Here is a 16,391-nt window from a genome sequence, read left to right as displayed (position 1 = left end):
GCCGTAACAACCTGGTCCGAGAAATGGTCCGCCTTTCCGCGAGGAGGACTCACGATCGCACGCGTGGGGAGTCCGGGCAGGGAGAGTCCTGTCGAGAGTCTGCGTCGGCGGCGGCGACCGTGTGCGAAGCGCTGAACTCCTGCTACACGGACGGCGAGGCGCTGCGGATGATCCTGGAGCGCTACACCGACCTGTACGTGAGATACATGGAGGTGTGGAGGGGGATGTGCGCAAAGATTTCCAGGGATGTTACGCCACTGGAATTTGTGGAAATCGTGCGGGACAGACCCGGGGTGAGCCACGGCGAGCCGTGGAGCGAGGCAAGAGCGTACGTGGGTCGCTTGCTTGTCAAGGCGTCTTTGCTGGTGCCCAGGCGCGTCGGGGACGATTGCGCCCGGACGCTCAGGATGCTGGACGTCGAACTTTCCCGAGCCAGACCTCGAAGCTCAGAAGGTCGGGACAGGGTCCTCGTAGGGCACGTGGAAGACGTGCGCGATCTTCTCGACGAGGCAGGCTCCGGCATGTGGAGCTGGGATTTTCACTTGAACGACGCCTACTTTGACATCAGGAGCGACCTGGCGGTTCTCGAGAGCCTAATCGGAATCGGCGACATCTCCGTCAAGAGCCTGCTTTACGAGAGATCCCTACTGATCTCTCAGTTGAGAAAGGTCGTGAGGAACGAAGGCTCTCTGGAGCTCAGCCTGAGCAAGGCACGCGGTGAGCTCACGGAGGCCCAAGCATCGAGGCGCCGGCTTGAGGCCGCCGGCTCCTTCTTCGCGTTCTGAAGGTGTGCCTATGGGGGTGGGACGGGACACGGTAAGATACTTAACGCGGCCGGCAGCGGGCCCAACTCGACCACCCCCCTTACCATGGACGTCGACTGCGATTACTTGACGGTCGGCGGTGTCGACGCTGAACCTGACGGCCTGAATGACCCCTGTCCGCATTGCTCCTCCGCGCGCTCCCTGCGCAGGGCCCTGGTGTACAAGCCAATGCACCAGGAATCTGATGGGGTCTCGGCATCCATTTCGGTCAGGCCGGTCACCTTCGAGGAGGCTTCGTCCGGCCGAATGGTCCCCTACGTGCTGTCGCACGAGACAAGGTACGGTCGCGGCATCGACCCGGAGGACGGGGACGAGACCGCGCATTACTACACGGTGCGGAACTGCCTCGCCTCGATCCGTGGCAGCGTCCACCTGAGAGACGCGGCGGAATACGGAACCTGGCTGTCAGAGGTGGACCAGTGTGCGGCGGCACTCGGCCGGTTGCGAAGCGCAGCTCACGTCTGCTCTCACCTGCCCGACCTGAAACGATTTGTGCTCGAGCAGAAAAATGACGATGGCCTGCTGCACCTCGCCAGCAAGTGGCTCAGGCGGGGTGAACACGCAACCGTCGGGATCGAGATGTTCGGGCCCTTTTTCGTCGATGTGGCTTTCGCGCCGGTTCTTCACAAGATCTTGAGATCTGACTGGCTCGTTATGCGCAAACGGAACTGTGGCACCTGCAACGAACTGAAACCGGGCTGGGCTCAGGAGTTCTACGACGCTCGCGAGGTCCCGCGCTCGCCAGACAGTGAGATGAGGTTCGTGGGCCACCCGACTTGTCCTTGTTGCAAGCCGGGGGAGGCGAAGGACCTTGGCGTCGTGGCTCGGGCCATTGTGAGGGAGATGAGGCTCTGCGGATACACCCCTTGGTCCGCTGTGCAGGCGGTGCGGCGCTGCGAAAGCTCCATGCTGGAGCTGTCGTGCTCCGAGTGCCGTCGGGTGATTTTTACCCATTGCGCATTTCTCATGGAGTGCGCTGCGGTCGAGGCTTCTCGGGAACGCGACTGGCTGGTCCGCAACGAGGCCGTGATTCAACTGTGCTGGGTCGTTCATTCCCTCCTTCCGCTCGAGAAGCAAGCCGCGTTCCCTGCGACGGACCTTTCAGGCGCCTGCTGCGTATCGGAAAACTTTGCAGAATCAGAAGATGGGGGTGGAGGAGAAGGAGAAATCCCCAGACGAGGAGAAGAAGGAGGGAACGGGGAAGGAGAAGAGGATTTGCCGGCCTGCGAGACGCGCCAGCACGGAGGGGCTGCTGCGATGTACGCTTGGGCTTTTTCGGTGGCCGCGCACTGCGTCGCGTTTCAAACCTACGAGCGAAACGGCTCGCTGGATTTGGAAAAGATCGTGGTGCTGTACGCAAACGATCATCTCCCCATGCTCCTCGACGATCAGGACGCCCGGGGAGAAGGCATCCTGACGACGAGCGTGTCGCCGGACCCCAGACTGTTTGAGACGGCAGCGCTGAACACTGGCTTCGTCTCTCCTGGGCTCGACCCGAGGGATCGCCTCGAGGAGCGGGACATGCGGGTCCCCCCCGCCGGAGAAGTGCTGTACGAGCTCCCTGCGCCGAGGACATTCCGTCGCTCGGGTTCCTGGACCCCGGTCGCCCTGGCGGAGATCCCCAGTCACACCGAGGCCCGGGCTCAGGATCCCGAAGCGATAGCGGCCGCCATAGCGCTTCACTTTCCCAAAGTGTCGCCGTGCGCTCTCGACCGTCTGAGCCTAAAAGTGCCTCGACCCAGCTCGCTCAGGGCTGACGCCAGCTTGTTCTGGCCTGTGTTTGTCAACCCCACAAGGTCCTGCCACAAGCTGTTCAAGGCCCTGGCTCTGCCCGCGTCTCCGAGTCCCGCTTACGCGCTAGAAACGTTGGCGCGAGGATGGCGACGGGTGAAGGACCTCGTGCGACCAGACTCGCCTCTGCCCACCGCCTCTGGAGGGTGGGTCGCTGTGGAGCGCGAGCATTACGAACGTTATTTCGAGGGCCCCCTGGACCTCTTGACGCGCGCAGGGTTGACGAGTGAGAGCGAAAAGGAGGCGATGCAAGAGGCTTTGGCGAGAGGCGTTTTGCCGTGCTTCGCGGCCGAAGGGGAAAGCTTACCCGACTCGCTTGTGAATTCCACCCTGGCGCTATCGTTCGCGGCCAGCGGGTTGAGACTCTCTGCGCCTCGTCACCTTGGAGGAGTAGAGCGGGGCCGGCGAGGAGTAGAGGCGGACGGCCGGTCCGCGGTGAGAGTCACCGTGGCGGGTCTGTTGTACTTTGCGGCGTGGTACGTGCTGGTGTACGGTAACGCTCTGCACTCTCGTCCCAGCGCTCTCGAGGTTCTGGCTCGCAACCCGGGAGGAACGGACGCAGACAGGCACTTGCGTGCGGCCATGGAACTGAAGATCGACCGACGCGCCACGACAGGAGACTGGGGAGAGGACGACGTCGGCCCAGACCCGTCTTGCCGCTACTCTGTCCGCGGGTACAACGACCGCAGCATCGTGAGAGCCATGCTGATCGTGTTTGAGGGATTGCTCGATGCTCGAACCGTGCTGCGCGCGGCACAGCTGTACGTGCCCGAGCTCACGGCTCAGCTGCCTTTCTTCATGGCCCTAAACGTCGTTCCCTGTACGGTGAAGAGCGCGATCGAGGCACGCGACTCGTGGTTCGCTGCCCGCCTAGGCAACGCGGAGTCGTCTCCGGACGACCCGCCTTACGCCTACCTGGGCGACATTGCCCACGGGATTCGCAGCAGTCTGAGAGGCGCCTTAGATCGCGGCGACGAGCGGCCCGTCGCGGCTCCTCCAGCGAGCCTCGACGCTCGAGCCTCAGACCCCTGGCACGGCTGCCTCCTGTCTCTGAGCGAGAGCGACGACGACTGGGGTTCTATCCTCAGTTGCGCGACGCGCGACCTGGAGAGCATGTCTGTTCAGAGCGACCCAGATTGCTGGGAAAACGAGGTGGAACCAGGGAACCAGTACGTCGATTCGACCGCTCGCCATCCAGGCACTGCAGACGGGACGGAACGAGCAGCGACCTGCTCTGAGAGCGCCCCTCGAGACCCCCCGGTCTCCTCCGGAGATCAAGACGTTCCGAGCGCGGCACTCGCGCAGCGTGACTGCCCTCGGTCGACGCTGGAAACGCTGCTGGTGGTGGACTCTCCAGATAGTCTCGGCTTTGCGCACCAAAAGGTTTTTCCCAGCGAAACCGCGGACGCGAACGAATGGCCGGGCTTTGTTGGGGTGAGCTCGGTTCCGAGTCTGAGAAAGCCTTGCCTGACGAACGTGTGGAATACGACTTTCGCCAAGACGCGCAGGGACGCCGTGCCGAGCTCAGAACCTGCCGTATGCAGCTCGGCGTCGCGCCCGTGCAAAACCCTGGCGGAAGCGCTCTGGCTGATGTTCGTCGGCGCGTACGGACGCCGAGAGTCGGACTCGGCTGCCCTGACGGTGGAAGCCCTCGCGGTTGTTGTACACTTGGCCTCGAAAATCATCGATAGAAATTCTACCTCAGGCCTAGGGCCCTGCAAAGACATAAAGGCCCTGTGCGGCGACTTGTACGCAGCGCCGGAACAGTTTCTGCCCGTCGTCTCCATAGCGGCAGGTTTGTTCGGGCGCAACGTCACGGTCTGCTCGCAGGGGACCTTCTTTCACATTTGCAACAGCCATCACGGGAACTCGTGGGTGCAGGGCTTTCTGGAATGCGACGGATCATCGTGGCAGCTGAGGGGCCTGCCGCCGCACACGACTCCAATCGAACTTCTGTTCGAGAGTGGACCGAATCACAGAGCGGGCTCGCTCCGCGCCTACGCGAGGCTACACGACCTCGATGTGATCGAGGTTCCTTCGGACGGTTACTGCGGATTCCACAGCGTAGCCCAGCTCCTGTTCAATGACACGGCCAGAGGGGAAACCCGCGCGTCCCTGGTGACGATGACGGCCGAGTTTGTGTTTCTCAACGCGGAAAGGGCAGACGTCAGAGAGACGTACCTGACAGTCAACGGACCCAAAAACGTCTCTGAGCTGAAGCGACTCTTGTCTGAGGAGAAGAGGTGGCTCAGTGTACAGGAGGTAAAATACATGCTAGAAGCTCACGGCAAACGCTTGGGACTCCTCACGGAGACGTCGTACCCGATCTACGATAGGGCTTGCGCTCACATCGTGTGGACCCGAAACCATTACGAGCCCTTGAAACCCAAAGTGTTACGATGCTGAGCTATGCTGTTTTCTGTCAGATGTTTTTTTTTTTTATTTTTCCTTGTTGTTTCGATGAGGTGATGGAAATAAAAATCAAAGACATACCAAATTCTGTGGTGCACGACTGAATTCTTTATTTTGTGAAAAAGGAATACACTGGAAATACTGTACATGAACACAAGTACATGAACACAACCGCAATGCAGTCAGAGGGTGAGTTTCTTTGCTTCATGCGAGATAAAGTAAACTGCAAAAATGGTACATGGCGACTGCTCTCGGTAGAAGCGACACGGGTCACTACACAGTCAGAAGGAACATTCGGTACACTGCCCCGTTGCCGAGTGAGAGACGGTGCGTGCGCTACAAATTGAAGCAAATTGAAGTGGATGAAACCTAATAGTACATGCTGCTTTGAGTGTCCTCTTCCCGCTGAGGGAGCCCTAGAGAGCTTTCCCCCGCCCCGTCACCGTGCGTGTGCTCAGACCCTCTCGAGGTCCACCCGTCTCCAGCCACTCCTTCCCCGTCGAGTTCTTCGTTCTGATTGGCAAAGGCGGCGGCGAGCGCTCTGGTGACCAGGTCGTACCTCTCCAACGGGTTGAGCTGAGCGAGGGTCACGGGCCCGGCGACAGCGGGCTCGACCACAATCACCCGATTCCACTTGATGACTTGATTTTGTATCCGTACGACAAACGGGCCGTAGGGTTGCACCTCGAAGCCTTGTTCCGTGGGCAGAGAAAGCATTTCGTATCGTCCGTCTCTACCCAGCACGTCCTCCAGCGGGCTTCGCGGTCCCGTGGCTCTTTCGGAAAAGCCGCACAGCCCGTACACTTGGTGGATGAGCTCCTCGTCCTCGGGCAAAGTCCACTCTCTGAAGTAGTTTCTCATATCCCCGGCCTGGAGCCACGACACGCAGCTGCGCTCCTTACTGCGGCCGCCCTTTGAGCACATCGGAGAGCCGTAGGCGGAGTGCGGGCACGCTCCGAAAACGGCGATGTACGCCCGCTTCAGCTTGTCAGCTGCCGCGTCGGGCACGTATTGTCGCAGGTTTAGCTGGGAGAGGGTTTCCCACACGGCGGCCAGACCTTCCAAGGCGCCCCATGCGGGCCCGTTCCCGTCCCAGACGTACAGCGTGTCGACAAGGCACGCCAGCAGGTCGACCCTAAATCCCGTCTTGACCCTCCAAATGCGAGCCGGCTGTATGCGCTTCATGGTGAAGCCGAGAACCCTCAGGGAAAGGATCTGAACTCTGAGGAGGCACTGTAGCACGTGGTAGGCCAGCAGTACCTTGTCGTCGTAGAACCACGACACGAGCGACCCCTTAGAGCACCCGAGGTTCACAGACCCGGGGCTCTCGCCCACAAACACCCCAAGCGCCATTTCCTCCGTGTCTTTGGTCACGCAGTGTAGGGCGAAGGTGCGTGCAGCAAAGGAGTGGACTTGCAGGCGCGTGTGCATGTCCAGCAGATTCACCAGAGACTCGTAGGCCATGTGAATCCTGTGTATGATCAAGCCCTGGACGTCCTGGACGGTGCACACGGCACCCAGGTAGTTGGTCTTTTTCCCGAGCACTCGAAGGAGATGTGGCGTGTCCTCCTTGCACAAGCTCGGCAAACTGTCCACGAGAATCTCCGTGAGCCTGAAACCCCGGTCCGGCGGAGCGGAGAGGTCCACGGTGAAGTACCACTGCTCCGAGAGCTCGCAGTTGAGCACGGTGCGCTCCACCGCCGGCACGTAGGCAAACCCTGTGGGCCATGAGAGCTTCGTGCACCGGGCGTGCCCCCGTCTCGTCATATCCCCGTCCCTGTGCGAGTACTCTCTGCCCATCCTCCACAGAAACCTTTGGCAAGTGATTGATCCGTGTACCAGGTCCAATACAGCTGGCCCCCGCTGCATTTGCTTGTCCTTTGCGCCCGGGCCCCACGCATCCCATCGCTCCGGCTTGTTGAGTCCGTGGCACGGCCTGCTGACGCAGTCCTCCTCTGAGTGACGTTTCACGGTGAGGTTGCTGATCAAATCGGTTATGTCCCTCGAAACCAGGTAAGTGACGGGGTGAAAGCGGGCGCAGTCTGACAGTTGCCTCTCCCGCCGCGAGAGCCCTCTGGACCTCCATCTCATGCAATTAGCCTTCTGCACCCGCTCGCGTTTGGCCGAGCTGAGACTGTCCTCCTCGCCGCGACTGTCCTCCATTCGGATGGGGCCCTGAAGCGACTGCCTATCTGCGCTTCCCGAGGGGTTGAGTCCTCCCGAAGCGACGAGCGCCTCTTCTCCGTCGCACCGGGTCGTCTCTGGCAAGGGGTCCTCCGATTTTAGGCGAAGAAGGGTTAGAGTCGTGTCCGCACTCGTGCTCTGCTCGGGGTAAAAGGACTCTTGTAAGACTCTGTACACCATGTCGCTGCTCTGGAAATTGTCGATGTCAGTTCTGGCGAAGAAGAGATTCGTAGTGTTGTCTGTCACAATGCAGTCCAGGGAGCCTGCCGTGTGGAGGGAGCCTGCCGTGTGGAGGGAGCCGGTCGAGCGAAGGGAGCTCGCCTCGTCCTCGTCGCAAAGTCCGAAGTCCTGCAGCTCGGCGAGGGCGTCCCGCTTTTCGACCTTGGCACTGGGCGAACTGTGGCAGCCTCTGGGTGCGCGGCGATCCAATCTCTCCCATTCCGCAGAGAAGAGGTCCTCGTTCAGGGGGTTCACGTCCGCGTCTAGGTAGGTCACGGTCCGCGGCTTGCTGGAAGGTTCGCTCGACGACCCGCGAGAGAGAGCCAGTTCCCTTGTCAGATCGCTGCTCATCTTCATAATGTGCTCCAGGCCGCAGCATTCTTCCAGCGTCCGCTGGCTCGCGGACTGGGATGCCTCTGGAAAAAGCGGCTGACAGGGATCCATCGTCATGCTTTTTGTGACGTGCGGATTGCTCAGCGTGTTACTCTTGCGCTTCCTCCTGCCGGTCTTGGTTCGGGCTGGACTGGTGGCACGGGCGCGTCCCGAAGCCTGGCAAGATAGAATTTCCGCCAGGGTCTTACAGCGCTCCAGTGTCCTCCTCGCTGGCCCCAGCGAGGACAACTCGTCCTCCTTCAGGACCTCTATCATGCAGGCGAGCCCGGGCGCCGCTGCGGCCCCGTCGCACCGCGTCAACCAGTCGAACCGCTCTCTCAAAGAGCTGCGATCCCTGGACCCGGGCCCCAGCCACGTGGCCCGCGGCCAGCGCCCCGTCTCTTCGGACCGCGGCGGTCTCCCGAGGCAATCCAGCACCGTGGACCAGAGGTGAGCGTCCGCCATGCCCGTCCTGCAAAACTCAGAGATGGCGGCCTCCGTTGTCGAGCCATCGTCCGGGAGCGCTCCGGCGCGCAGCACGCTCAGCGCCAAGTTGGAGCACGCGGCACGAAAACTGTCTTCGTCGTCGGTCAGCGCAGAGGCCCTGTAAAGCCCGGGCATGGAAACTAAGGGGAGCAGCGACATCGTCTCCCCTGTGTGTCGGTGGATGACGAAGGCGCATGAGAGCTTGGAGGTGCGGCTGTGAGAGTCGTCATCCTTTGCGTTCTGGTACAGAACTCTGCAAGGATGGCGATCGGTGGAGCGGAGGTCTCTCAGGGAGTCCAACACGCAGACCAGCGCTCTGCGGACCACGACGTCGCGGACCTGCTTTCCTCGGGTCTCCCTCAGCCAGCTGTGGAGCGGCAGCCACCCGGCCCCCGACGTTGTCACCACGTGCATGACAGTCGACGGCGCTCCTCCCGCTTGCTCCAGCGCGATGCAATCGAGCTGAGGGTAGTGCTGCCCGACCCCCGGCGAAAAGACCTGTCCTTCGTCTTTCAGCCTGACCCTCCGCCTCGCTCTGCATTGGTTCTCGTAAGCCCTCGCGGCTTCGTGCAAGGTTTGCTCCAGGTGTTTGTTGGAAACCAACACACTCAGGACGACGGAGACGTCCCCGTGGAGCGAGGTGCGCACCTCGCGCACCCTCACCAGCGGCTTACTCTGTGTCCTTTGGCTCGTCATTTCGGGTCCGGGCGCGGCCCTCAGCTCGTGAAACAGGCAATGGTTCCTCACGAAGCCGTAGAGGGGTTCGGGCATCCTCAGCTCGAAGCGGTCGGTCGACGGGGTCCACGACCAGCTCTCCAGCTCCGAGCCCAGGTTGAAGTAGTAGGGAATCGAAACGCCTAGCCTGGTGCTCTGCTTGTCCTGATATCTCCACCAGAGCTTGAGGATGCTGGCATGAAGGTGAAGCTCCTCTTCTGGGTCGTGAGGCGAGCGCCGGGATGCGTCGGGACCTAGCGCTAGAAGTAGGTGCCTGGCGACGTCCCTCAACTCGCCGGGGGATCTGTAAAACGTGTAGCGCCTCCTTTTGGCCAGGCTGACGAAGAGCATTACGAAGTACGGAGTGTGGAGGGTGGCCAAGTGTTCCAACCGCCGCAGGTTCAGCCCCACTTCTTGCGGTGCGCGGTTATCGCAGCGATCTTCCACCTCCAGCACGTGGCGACACAACGATGGTTCGAAACGTATTTTCACCCCTCTGCACAGCTGACAATATTTGCACTGGCCTGAGACGAAAAACGAACTTAGTCCGATCGAGCCCCTTAGGTCTTGCGGGTGGTAGAAGTAATCTCTGCGCTCTGCTGCGAGGCGGTCCCGCTCCCCCGGTGGAATCTCCCACGTAGCCCGATTGCAGAGGTAACAGATGGCCTCTTCGACGCAGTCGAAGCAGTCTCGGTCGACGTGGAGTTCCAGAGCACCTGCGTGCAGTGCTGCGGCTGCCACCAGCCACTTGGAGACGCCGTCCTTTGGATCCATGGGCTCAGCTGCGCAACTGACAAAAAGAACATAACACAGAGGAATGGTTGGGCAGGGGTGAGAGACAGAGGAAAGGACTCAGATGATGATGATGATGATGATAATGATTATGATTTGTCACAGACGCGGTTAGTTTTTTTTTTTTTTCACTGCGTTTTTATAACTTTGCCTCGTCCTTTTCACTGGATCGCTTCGCGCTTCGAAGAAAAGTCTGAAAAGTCTGTTAATATCCCTCACGTGACGCCCGCCATGTAAGCATCACGAGCGCCCCCCTGTCATCTTGACTCGGCGTCACAGTTTGTAAATGTTCAGCGAGGTGTCGCCGTCCAACACTGTGTGCGTTACCATCAGTCTGTACTCTCTGTCTCTCGCGTGGTAGTACAGGGTGTGTTGCACGGCTATGGCGAGGCAGCAAGCCCCGTCCGTCTTCCCGAGAGCCCAGGTCCTGAACTGGTCCCGAAAGCCTTGCGGCTCACACACACGGCGAGACCTGGAGCCGCTGCTGAAAGGCGTGGGCTTCAGGGTGCCCAGGGATGCCGGCAGCTCGTACCAGAAAGCGGGAGATCCTGCCCGCGGGGAGCCCATCCTGCTCGAGGCCTCTGGGAGCTCACCGATGGCCGCCGCGGCGAGCCCGACATCTCCCTCGAAGTACGTGTGCGCGAAGCAGGAGGCTTCACCCTCGGGTGGCTCGGGCAGAGTCCCCGAAAAACCATCCACGTCTACGATGATGTAGCGCACGCCGAGACTCTCGTTTTTGTAGTCTACGCTGCGGACGGCCGCGGGCAGCACGGTGACGTACCCGAAGAGCCAGGCCAGCACATCGGACTCGATCTTCACAGGGTCGGGCACGTGGTTGGACCAGACCACCGCCTGCATTCCCCTGATCTTCGGAACCGCCTTCATGCAAGCGCTCATCACGTCGAAGGAGTTCCAGCGGAGGTCTATCACGCAGGCTTGCTCCGTTCTCATGCCGATCAGGTGGTGCTTGCAGGCGACGGCTTTCTCGCATGACTCCGGAGACACCAGGTCGAGCGCCAGGGCTTCTCCGAAAAGCCTGTTTCCGTATTCGGGCGTGGGTGCCGTGATGGCGCGCCCTATCACGTACAGGGCGCTGAAGTTGTCGCGGCCCGGGAAGAGCTCCAGGGTTATCTCCTTGGGCAGCGCGCTCTCGAAGCAATGCGGCTCTTCCTCCACCGAAACCGGTCCCCGTCTCTGGACACGAAAATTAAACTGGTCCACCACACAGAGGGGTCTCTCTGCGGTGCATCCGAAGTGGGATGGGCGTGATTTGTACACGTACAGTCCCGGAGGCAGGGTCCTGGAACGGTCTACCTGGTAGACCAACACAGAGTCGCAGCATTTGGGGTATCTCGCGCTCCGGTTGCACATCAGCCACCTGTACGCCGCTGCCACCGGCTCCATTTCGTACGCCCACAGGACTTGGGACTGGGCTCTGGCGATTTCGCGGGAGGAGCCCTGCCCGCCCGGTTTGGTGGCGCACCGTCGGCGGCGTTCGGGGTTCGGAACATCTGCGCCGTCCCCCCCTCTGTAGCGCTGTTCCGCGGACGCGCTAATCCGTTGCGCGCAAGTGCAGGGCCCTTCTTTCGTGCCATGTCGCAGCAACGCGTCCACTGCATGCCTAAAGTTGAACCTGTGGTGGGAGCAGTTGGTCGTGCCCTCTCCGAGAGACCTCAGGCTCACGCCTTCAGTTCCGGGGGCGTACAGCACGCCGCCGATCACTGGCACGGGGTCTAGCGCCAAGGCCCTGTACAGGGAGCAGCACAGCTCCCGCTTCGCTTCCATCGTGGACTGAGCTTCCTCGGACGGCGGAGGGGGCCACGGGTGTTATGTCGACGATGTCGCGAGGAGAGGGGGAAGCTCCTCGAGAGGGCCCTCACGACGCCTTTGCAGGGAGGGTACCCGTCGAACTGTTGATGGAGTGTAAAAGAAAGCGTCAGAAGGCCTCAGTGGAGGCCGCTCTCAAGTCTACGAATCTATACAGGAGAGTTTCCACGATCAGCTACGTCGGCGGAGCGTCCAAGGTCGGCAGAGCGAGGGTCGACAAGCGGTCGGGGTGCGCAAAGTGCCTGTCGTGTCTGGTGACCTTGGTCAAAGGCAGCAAGCAAAGGAGCAGAGCCGGCATCAAGCTCCGATGTCCTTGCGAAGCCAGGGTGTGCGAGACCTGTTTCGTGAATGACCCACACTGGTACCTGACGGAGCCTCACTTCAGCAGCTGCCCGTCCCTCCGCGGGTTCATCTGTTCCACGTGCGCCTGTTTTGCAGGACTCGTCGAGAAACCATGTTGCCTCTGGATGTGCCCGGGCTGTTCGGACGGGGTCCGAGAGAAGGGCGTCGCCTGCTCGCTGTGCTCAAAACCCGTGCCTCGCGGGAAGCCATCCGCGCGTCGCTCCCTCTGGTGCGAAGCGGCGGATCCGGGTCGACGGGCTGCGGAGCCTCCCTCGGACGCCCCATGTTTGGACGAGGGCAAAGTCTCAGACGGCAGGGAGCTGATCAAGGCTCGCGTCTTGGAGCGTGCGGCAGAGAGAAGACACCTGTCGTCTGCCGACCTCGCCGTCCTCTTCCCGGAGTGCGAGCCTCGGCCGGGCAGATGCTCGTGCGAGGCAAACGGCGACCCCAATCCCATGTGCCCACGCTGCACCCCCGTGCTGGCCGTGTTGGAGCTGCTGGCCAGGAACCCGAAACCGCTCATGGCATCTTTCGCGGAGCGCGCGGTGCCGGGACGAGCCCTGGCCCGTAACACGTACGACAGGGCCCTGCTCACGGAGATGCTGAATGACAGAGGGCTCCCTAGGTGCGCTAATCGCAACTCCTGCAAAGGAATGCTGGTCAACGTGCGGACGGGCCCCTTGACGACTCTGATGTCCCCAGAGGCTTACAAGCAATATGTTCTGGAACGAGATAAGGTGCAGCGCTCGGGCGACGGCGAGCCGAACATCGTGCCGCAGCCTTCCTGCTGCGTCCTGTGCCTGCTGTTTAATCAGTCCGCCGCGGTCGCGCAGATGTGCGGTTCGCAGGGCCTCCGGCTCGAAACCCCCCGCACGGACCCCGTGTACTACTTCAACGTGAAGTTCGCACCAGACGTGGGCCTGCCTGAGGTATCGGTGAGAGACTACCAAGGGTTCCTTGTCAACTTTCAAGGTTCCGTGGGAAGCTACAAGCCCGCGTTCTACTACAACTGGAGACACATGCTGGAAATGTTACACAGAGACGCCTCTGGAGCAGTGACCCTCATTCACCCCGGACAAAGGCAGCTTTAGACTCTTCGAGGTACGATAAGCTGTGCTCGAAAAGGGCAACTGTTTTGTAAAAGAAAAAAAAAAGAGAAAAGCCAACCGTTGATCAATTAGGATTTAAAGTATGAACTCACTTACGTGGTCCTGAGCTCTAAGCTGTGCGATCCAGGTTCAGCAACACGAAGCCTTGTGAGATTCTGCAAAGTGGAAAAAGAGGGGAGTATGCAAAGGAAAGATTGCCCTCCTCTGTGTTGCTCTTTGCAGCGTGACAACTGGCTTTGCACGGGCCCTTGGTAGAAATCTGCCACGCTGCACTGAGTCTTAATCTCTGTGGTTGGACCTCACTGTCCTCTTTGCCCCTCCCTCTTTCCCTGCAGCGGGTGTGGGGGGGCTTACAATCAGCCTCCTCCTCCTTCAGAATGAAGGCCCCACCTTCTAACGTTTCCTCTTTTTCTTCCAGTGTCCTCCTTCTCCCTCTCTGTCTGACTCTGCCTCGCTGAAGTCTGACGGGAGTGCGGCGGACCGGAAACGGAAACTAGACCAGAAGATTTGGATCACAGGCCCTTTAAAACTTGTTCCGTGCAAACCAAGAGAGGTCATAGTAACCTTACGCGAGTTTAACAAAGATTGGAGGGAAGTTGCTCCGTGAAGAGCGCGACAGTGAAGGTTCGAGAGAGAGAAAAAGAAAAATCAATCCTTCTGCCATGGAAAAGTACTGGAAGACCAGCTTTTGCCTGGGCAAGGGGGGCTTCGGCAAAGTGTTTCTGGGAAAGAGGCGAAGCGACGGGATTTCCGTGGCCCTGAAGATTATCCCGCTCTCGCGTACGAGATGCTGCGAGGTTGATGGGACCAGTAAGCCATTCGAAGCTGTCGCCTTGGAAATGGTCTCCAAAGACCCTCCGTTTCCTGGGATCATCCGCATGCTGGACTTTTACAAGACCCCGTATAATTGGGTGATAGTCACGGAGAAGCCAGAGAACACGCAAGATCTGTACGAATACATCACGATCAGTAAGCGTCTGCGCGAGGACACGGCCAGAGAATTTTTAGGTCAGGTCATCCAGGCCTTGCTCCACTGTCACAGCCGCGGTGTTGTGCACATGGACGTAAAAGACGAAAACCTGCTGGTGGACCTGACGACGCTCGAGCTGAAACTCATCGACTTTGGCTCCGCCGAATTTCTTGAACCCGACAAAGTGTACGACATGTTCCACGGGACTGCGGCATATGGGCCCCCCGAACGGCTCACACAAGGATGCTAAAAAGCTCTTCCATCTGAGGTTTGGTCGTTGGGGATTCTTTTGTACGACATGGTGCATGGGGACATACCATTTGGAAACGACAGGGAGCTCCTACTGGGCGAGCTTAGATTCGAAAAAGACCTCTCTGAGGACTGCGTGGCCCTGATAAAATGGTGTTTGAGCAGGACGCCCGAAGAGAGACCGATGCTGAAAGACATACTGGCCCACCCTTGGATGCTGAAGCGAGGCTCGGAGGCGCACGAAGGCGACGCCACGGCTGGAGCCCCGAAGCCCACGCGAGGGGATCTCCAGCAATCGGAGCCCGGCTCTGCTCTGGCGGCCCGAGTCCACGATGTCGACACGCCGACCCGTCGAGGGTCCGTCTCGTCCGTGGGAAACGAAAAGCAGCTTCGTCCGGCGATGGCGACGCTCTGCTCCGAGGGCTTCGAATCAATCTGGAGGAGATTGCCGTCCTTCGACCGACTTCCCAGTCGTCAGGGGAGTATCGCCGCAGAGACAGGACTTACCGAGGCTCGTTGCCACTCAGAGGTCTCGCAGAGCGGAGCGCATCGTCCGGGTCAGGGAGAGCTCCCAAAAACGGAGTAGGATGTAGGATGTTGAACAAAATGGCTAACTGCTCATGTTGTATAGATGCCAGTTCCATGATAACTCAATAGAGCTTGTTCCCTGATGCCTACTGTACAGTTTTTTTTTTGCCTTGTTCGAATAAAAGTCAAACTGGAACCTCAACGTTGCATATTCGCTTTCTTTTTTGCTCATGGGTTTTGTCCCAACATGACTATTTGAAGAGATATTTTTCTAATTATTGGATACATCACACAATCTCGGTTTTTAAAGATTGAAAAATTAAAAAAAAAAATACATTGGTGTGTACATTTTTAATCGTATAATGGTCAGTATATACACGTTAGATAAAGTGATTACCACACACAAAGGTTACATGATTTTGGTCAGCATATACACAGGTTAAATGAAGTGATTACCATATACAAGGAATGGCAGCCAGAGCTGTCTGCTGTGACGTTACTTTGATGACCCAGACCTCCCGCTCGCCGTAGCACCAACAGAGTGGGGTGGAAATGAAACAGTCCAAAGAACCTTCATGCAGCTCTACTCAAAAAGAAAAACAAAAACAAAACAAGAGTGTGTTGGAAAAGTCAGCAGAAGTCGATGGTATTTACTTACCAAATACCAAAAGAAACAAAATTAGTTGTAGCGTTAGATACAAGGGGGCTTACAAAGAGGCTCCGACCCAAGTTTAGGGACACTGACCTGAGTTCTGAGACTCAGACCATCAGAGGAAGCTTTGGACCCTAATCTCTCACAAAAAGAGTCTCAGTGAAAATCTGCTAAAAATGTATACTAAAAAAAAAAAAAAAATAGTTCCACACGCTCTCTTGTAGGTCCGTTCGACCCCAACACTAACTAAAACTAAACAGTAGCTCCGCGCACTGTCTCGCGGGGTCCGTGAGACCCAACGCCGACTGGAACCAAACAGTGGGTCCGCGCGCTGTCTCGCGGGGTCCGTTAGACCCCGAACAGAATTGGAACGAAACACAGGCTCCGCGCGCTGTCTCGCAGGGTCCGTGAAACCCCGTACAGAATTGGAACGAAACACAGGCTCCGCGCGCTGTTTGCACGGTCCGTTAAACCCCGAACAGAAGTGGAACGAAACACAGGCTCCGCGTGCTGTCTCGCGGGGTCCGTGAGACCCCGTACAGAATTGGAGCGAAACACAGGCACCTCGCGCTGTCTCGCATGGTCCCAGCGACCCCGTCTCGATTTGGAACCAAACAGTGGCACCTCGCGCTGTCTCGCGTGGTCCGTGAGACCCCGTACAGAATTGGAACCAAACAGTGGCACCTCGCGCTGTCTCGCATGGTCCCAGCGACCCTGTCTCGATTTGGAACCAAACAGTGGCACCTCGCGCTGTCTCGCGTGGTCCGTGAGACCCCGTACAGAATTGGAACCAAACAGTGGCACCTCGCGCTGTCTCGCGGGGTCCGTGAGACCCCGTAGAGAGTTGGAACGAAACACAGGCTCCGCGCGCTGTCTCGCGGGGTCCGTGAGACCCCGTACAGAGTTGGAACGAAACACAG

General features: G+C 59.1%; 2 protein-coding genes and 1 pseudogene across 3 annotated transcripts in view; 1 reads left to right on the top strand and 2 right to left on the bottom strand.

Moving 5' to 3' along the window:
- LOC144989535 (uncharacterized) overlaps positions 1 to 16,391 on the bottom strand; it is a 32,846-nt gene that overhangs the window by 12,716 nt on the left and 3,739 nt on the right. The window lies entirely within an intron of this gene.
- On the bottom strand, positions 5,113 to 16,180 carry LOC144989533 (uncharacterized). Its single transcript, XM_078942154.1, has 2 exons — positions 15,276 to 16,180; positions 5,113 to 9,792 (listed from the first exon to the last, which is right to left on the bottom strand). The coding sequence occupies exon 2, from the start codon at positions 9,774 to 9,776 to the stop codon at positions 5,397 to 5,399; it is 4,380 nt and encodes a 1,459-aa protein (XP_078798280.1). The 5' UTR covers positions 9,777 to 9,792; positions 15,276 to 16,180; the 3' UTR covers positions 5,113 to 5,396.
- On the top strand, positions 13,144 to 14,963 carry LOC144989536 (serine/threonine-protein kinase pim-3 pseudogene; annotated as a pseudogene). The gene has a single exon (XR_013653780.1). The product of XR_013653780.1 is annotated as a serine/threonine-protein kinase pim-3 pseudogene (transcript).

This window comes from Oryzias latipes, chromosome 23 (assembly GCF_053564925.1).
Source record: "Oryzias latipes strain Hd-rR chromosome 23, Olatipes_Hd-rR_3.1".
NCBI lineage: Eukaryota > Metazoa > Chordata > Actinopteri > Beloniformes > Adrianichthyidae > Oryzias > Oryzias latipes.
This window is presented reverse-complemented; position numbering and strand designations above follow the sequence as displayed.

What these genes read in the sequence shown, in the direction of transcription:
- LOC144989533 (XM_078942154.1), bottom strand. Translation starts at nt 9,776, where the DNA reads ATGGATCCAAAGGACGGCGTCTCCAAGTGGCTGGTGGCAGCCGCAGCA.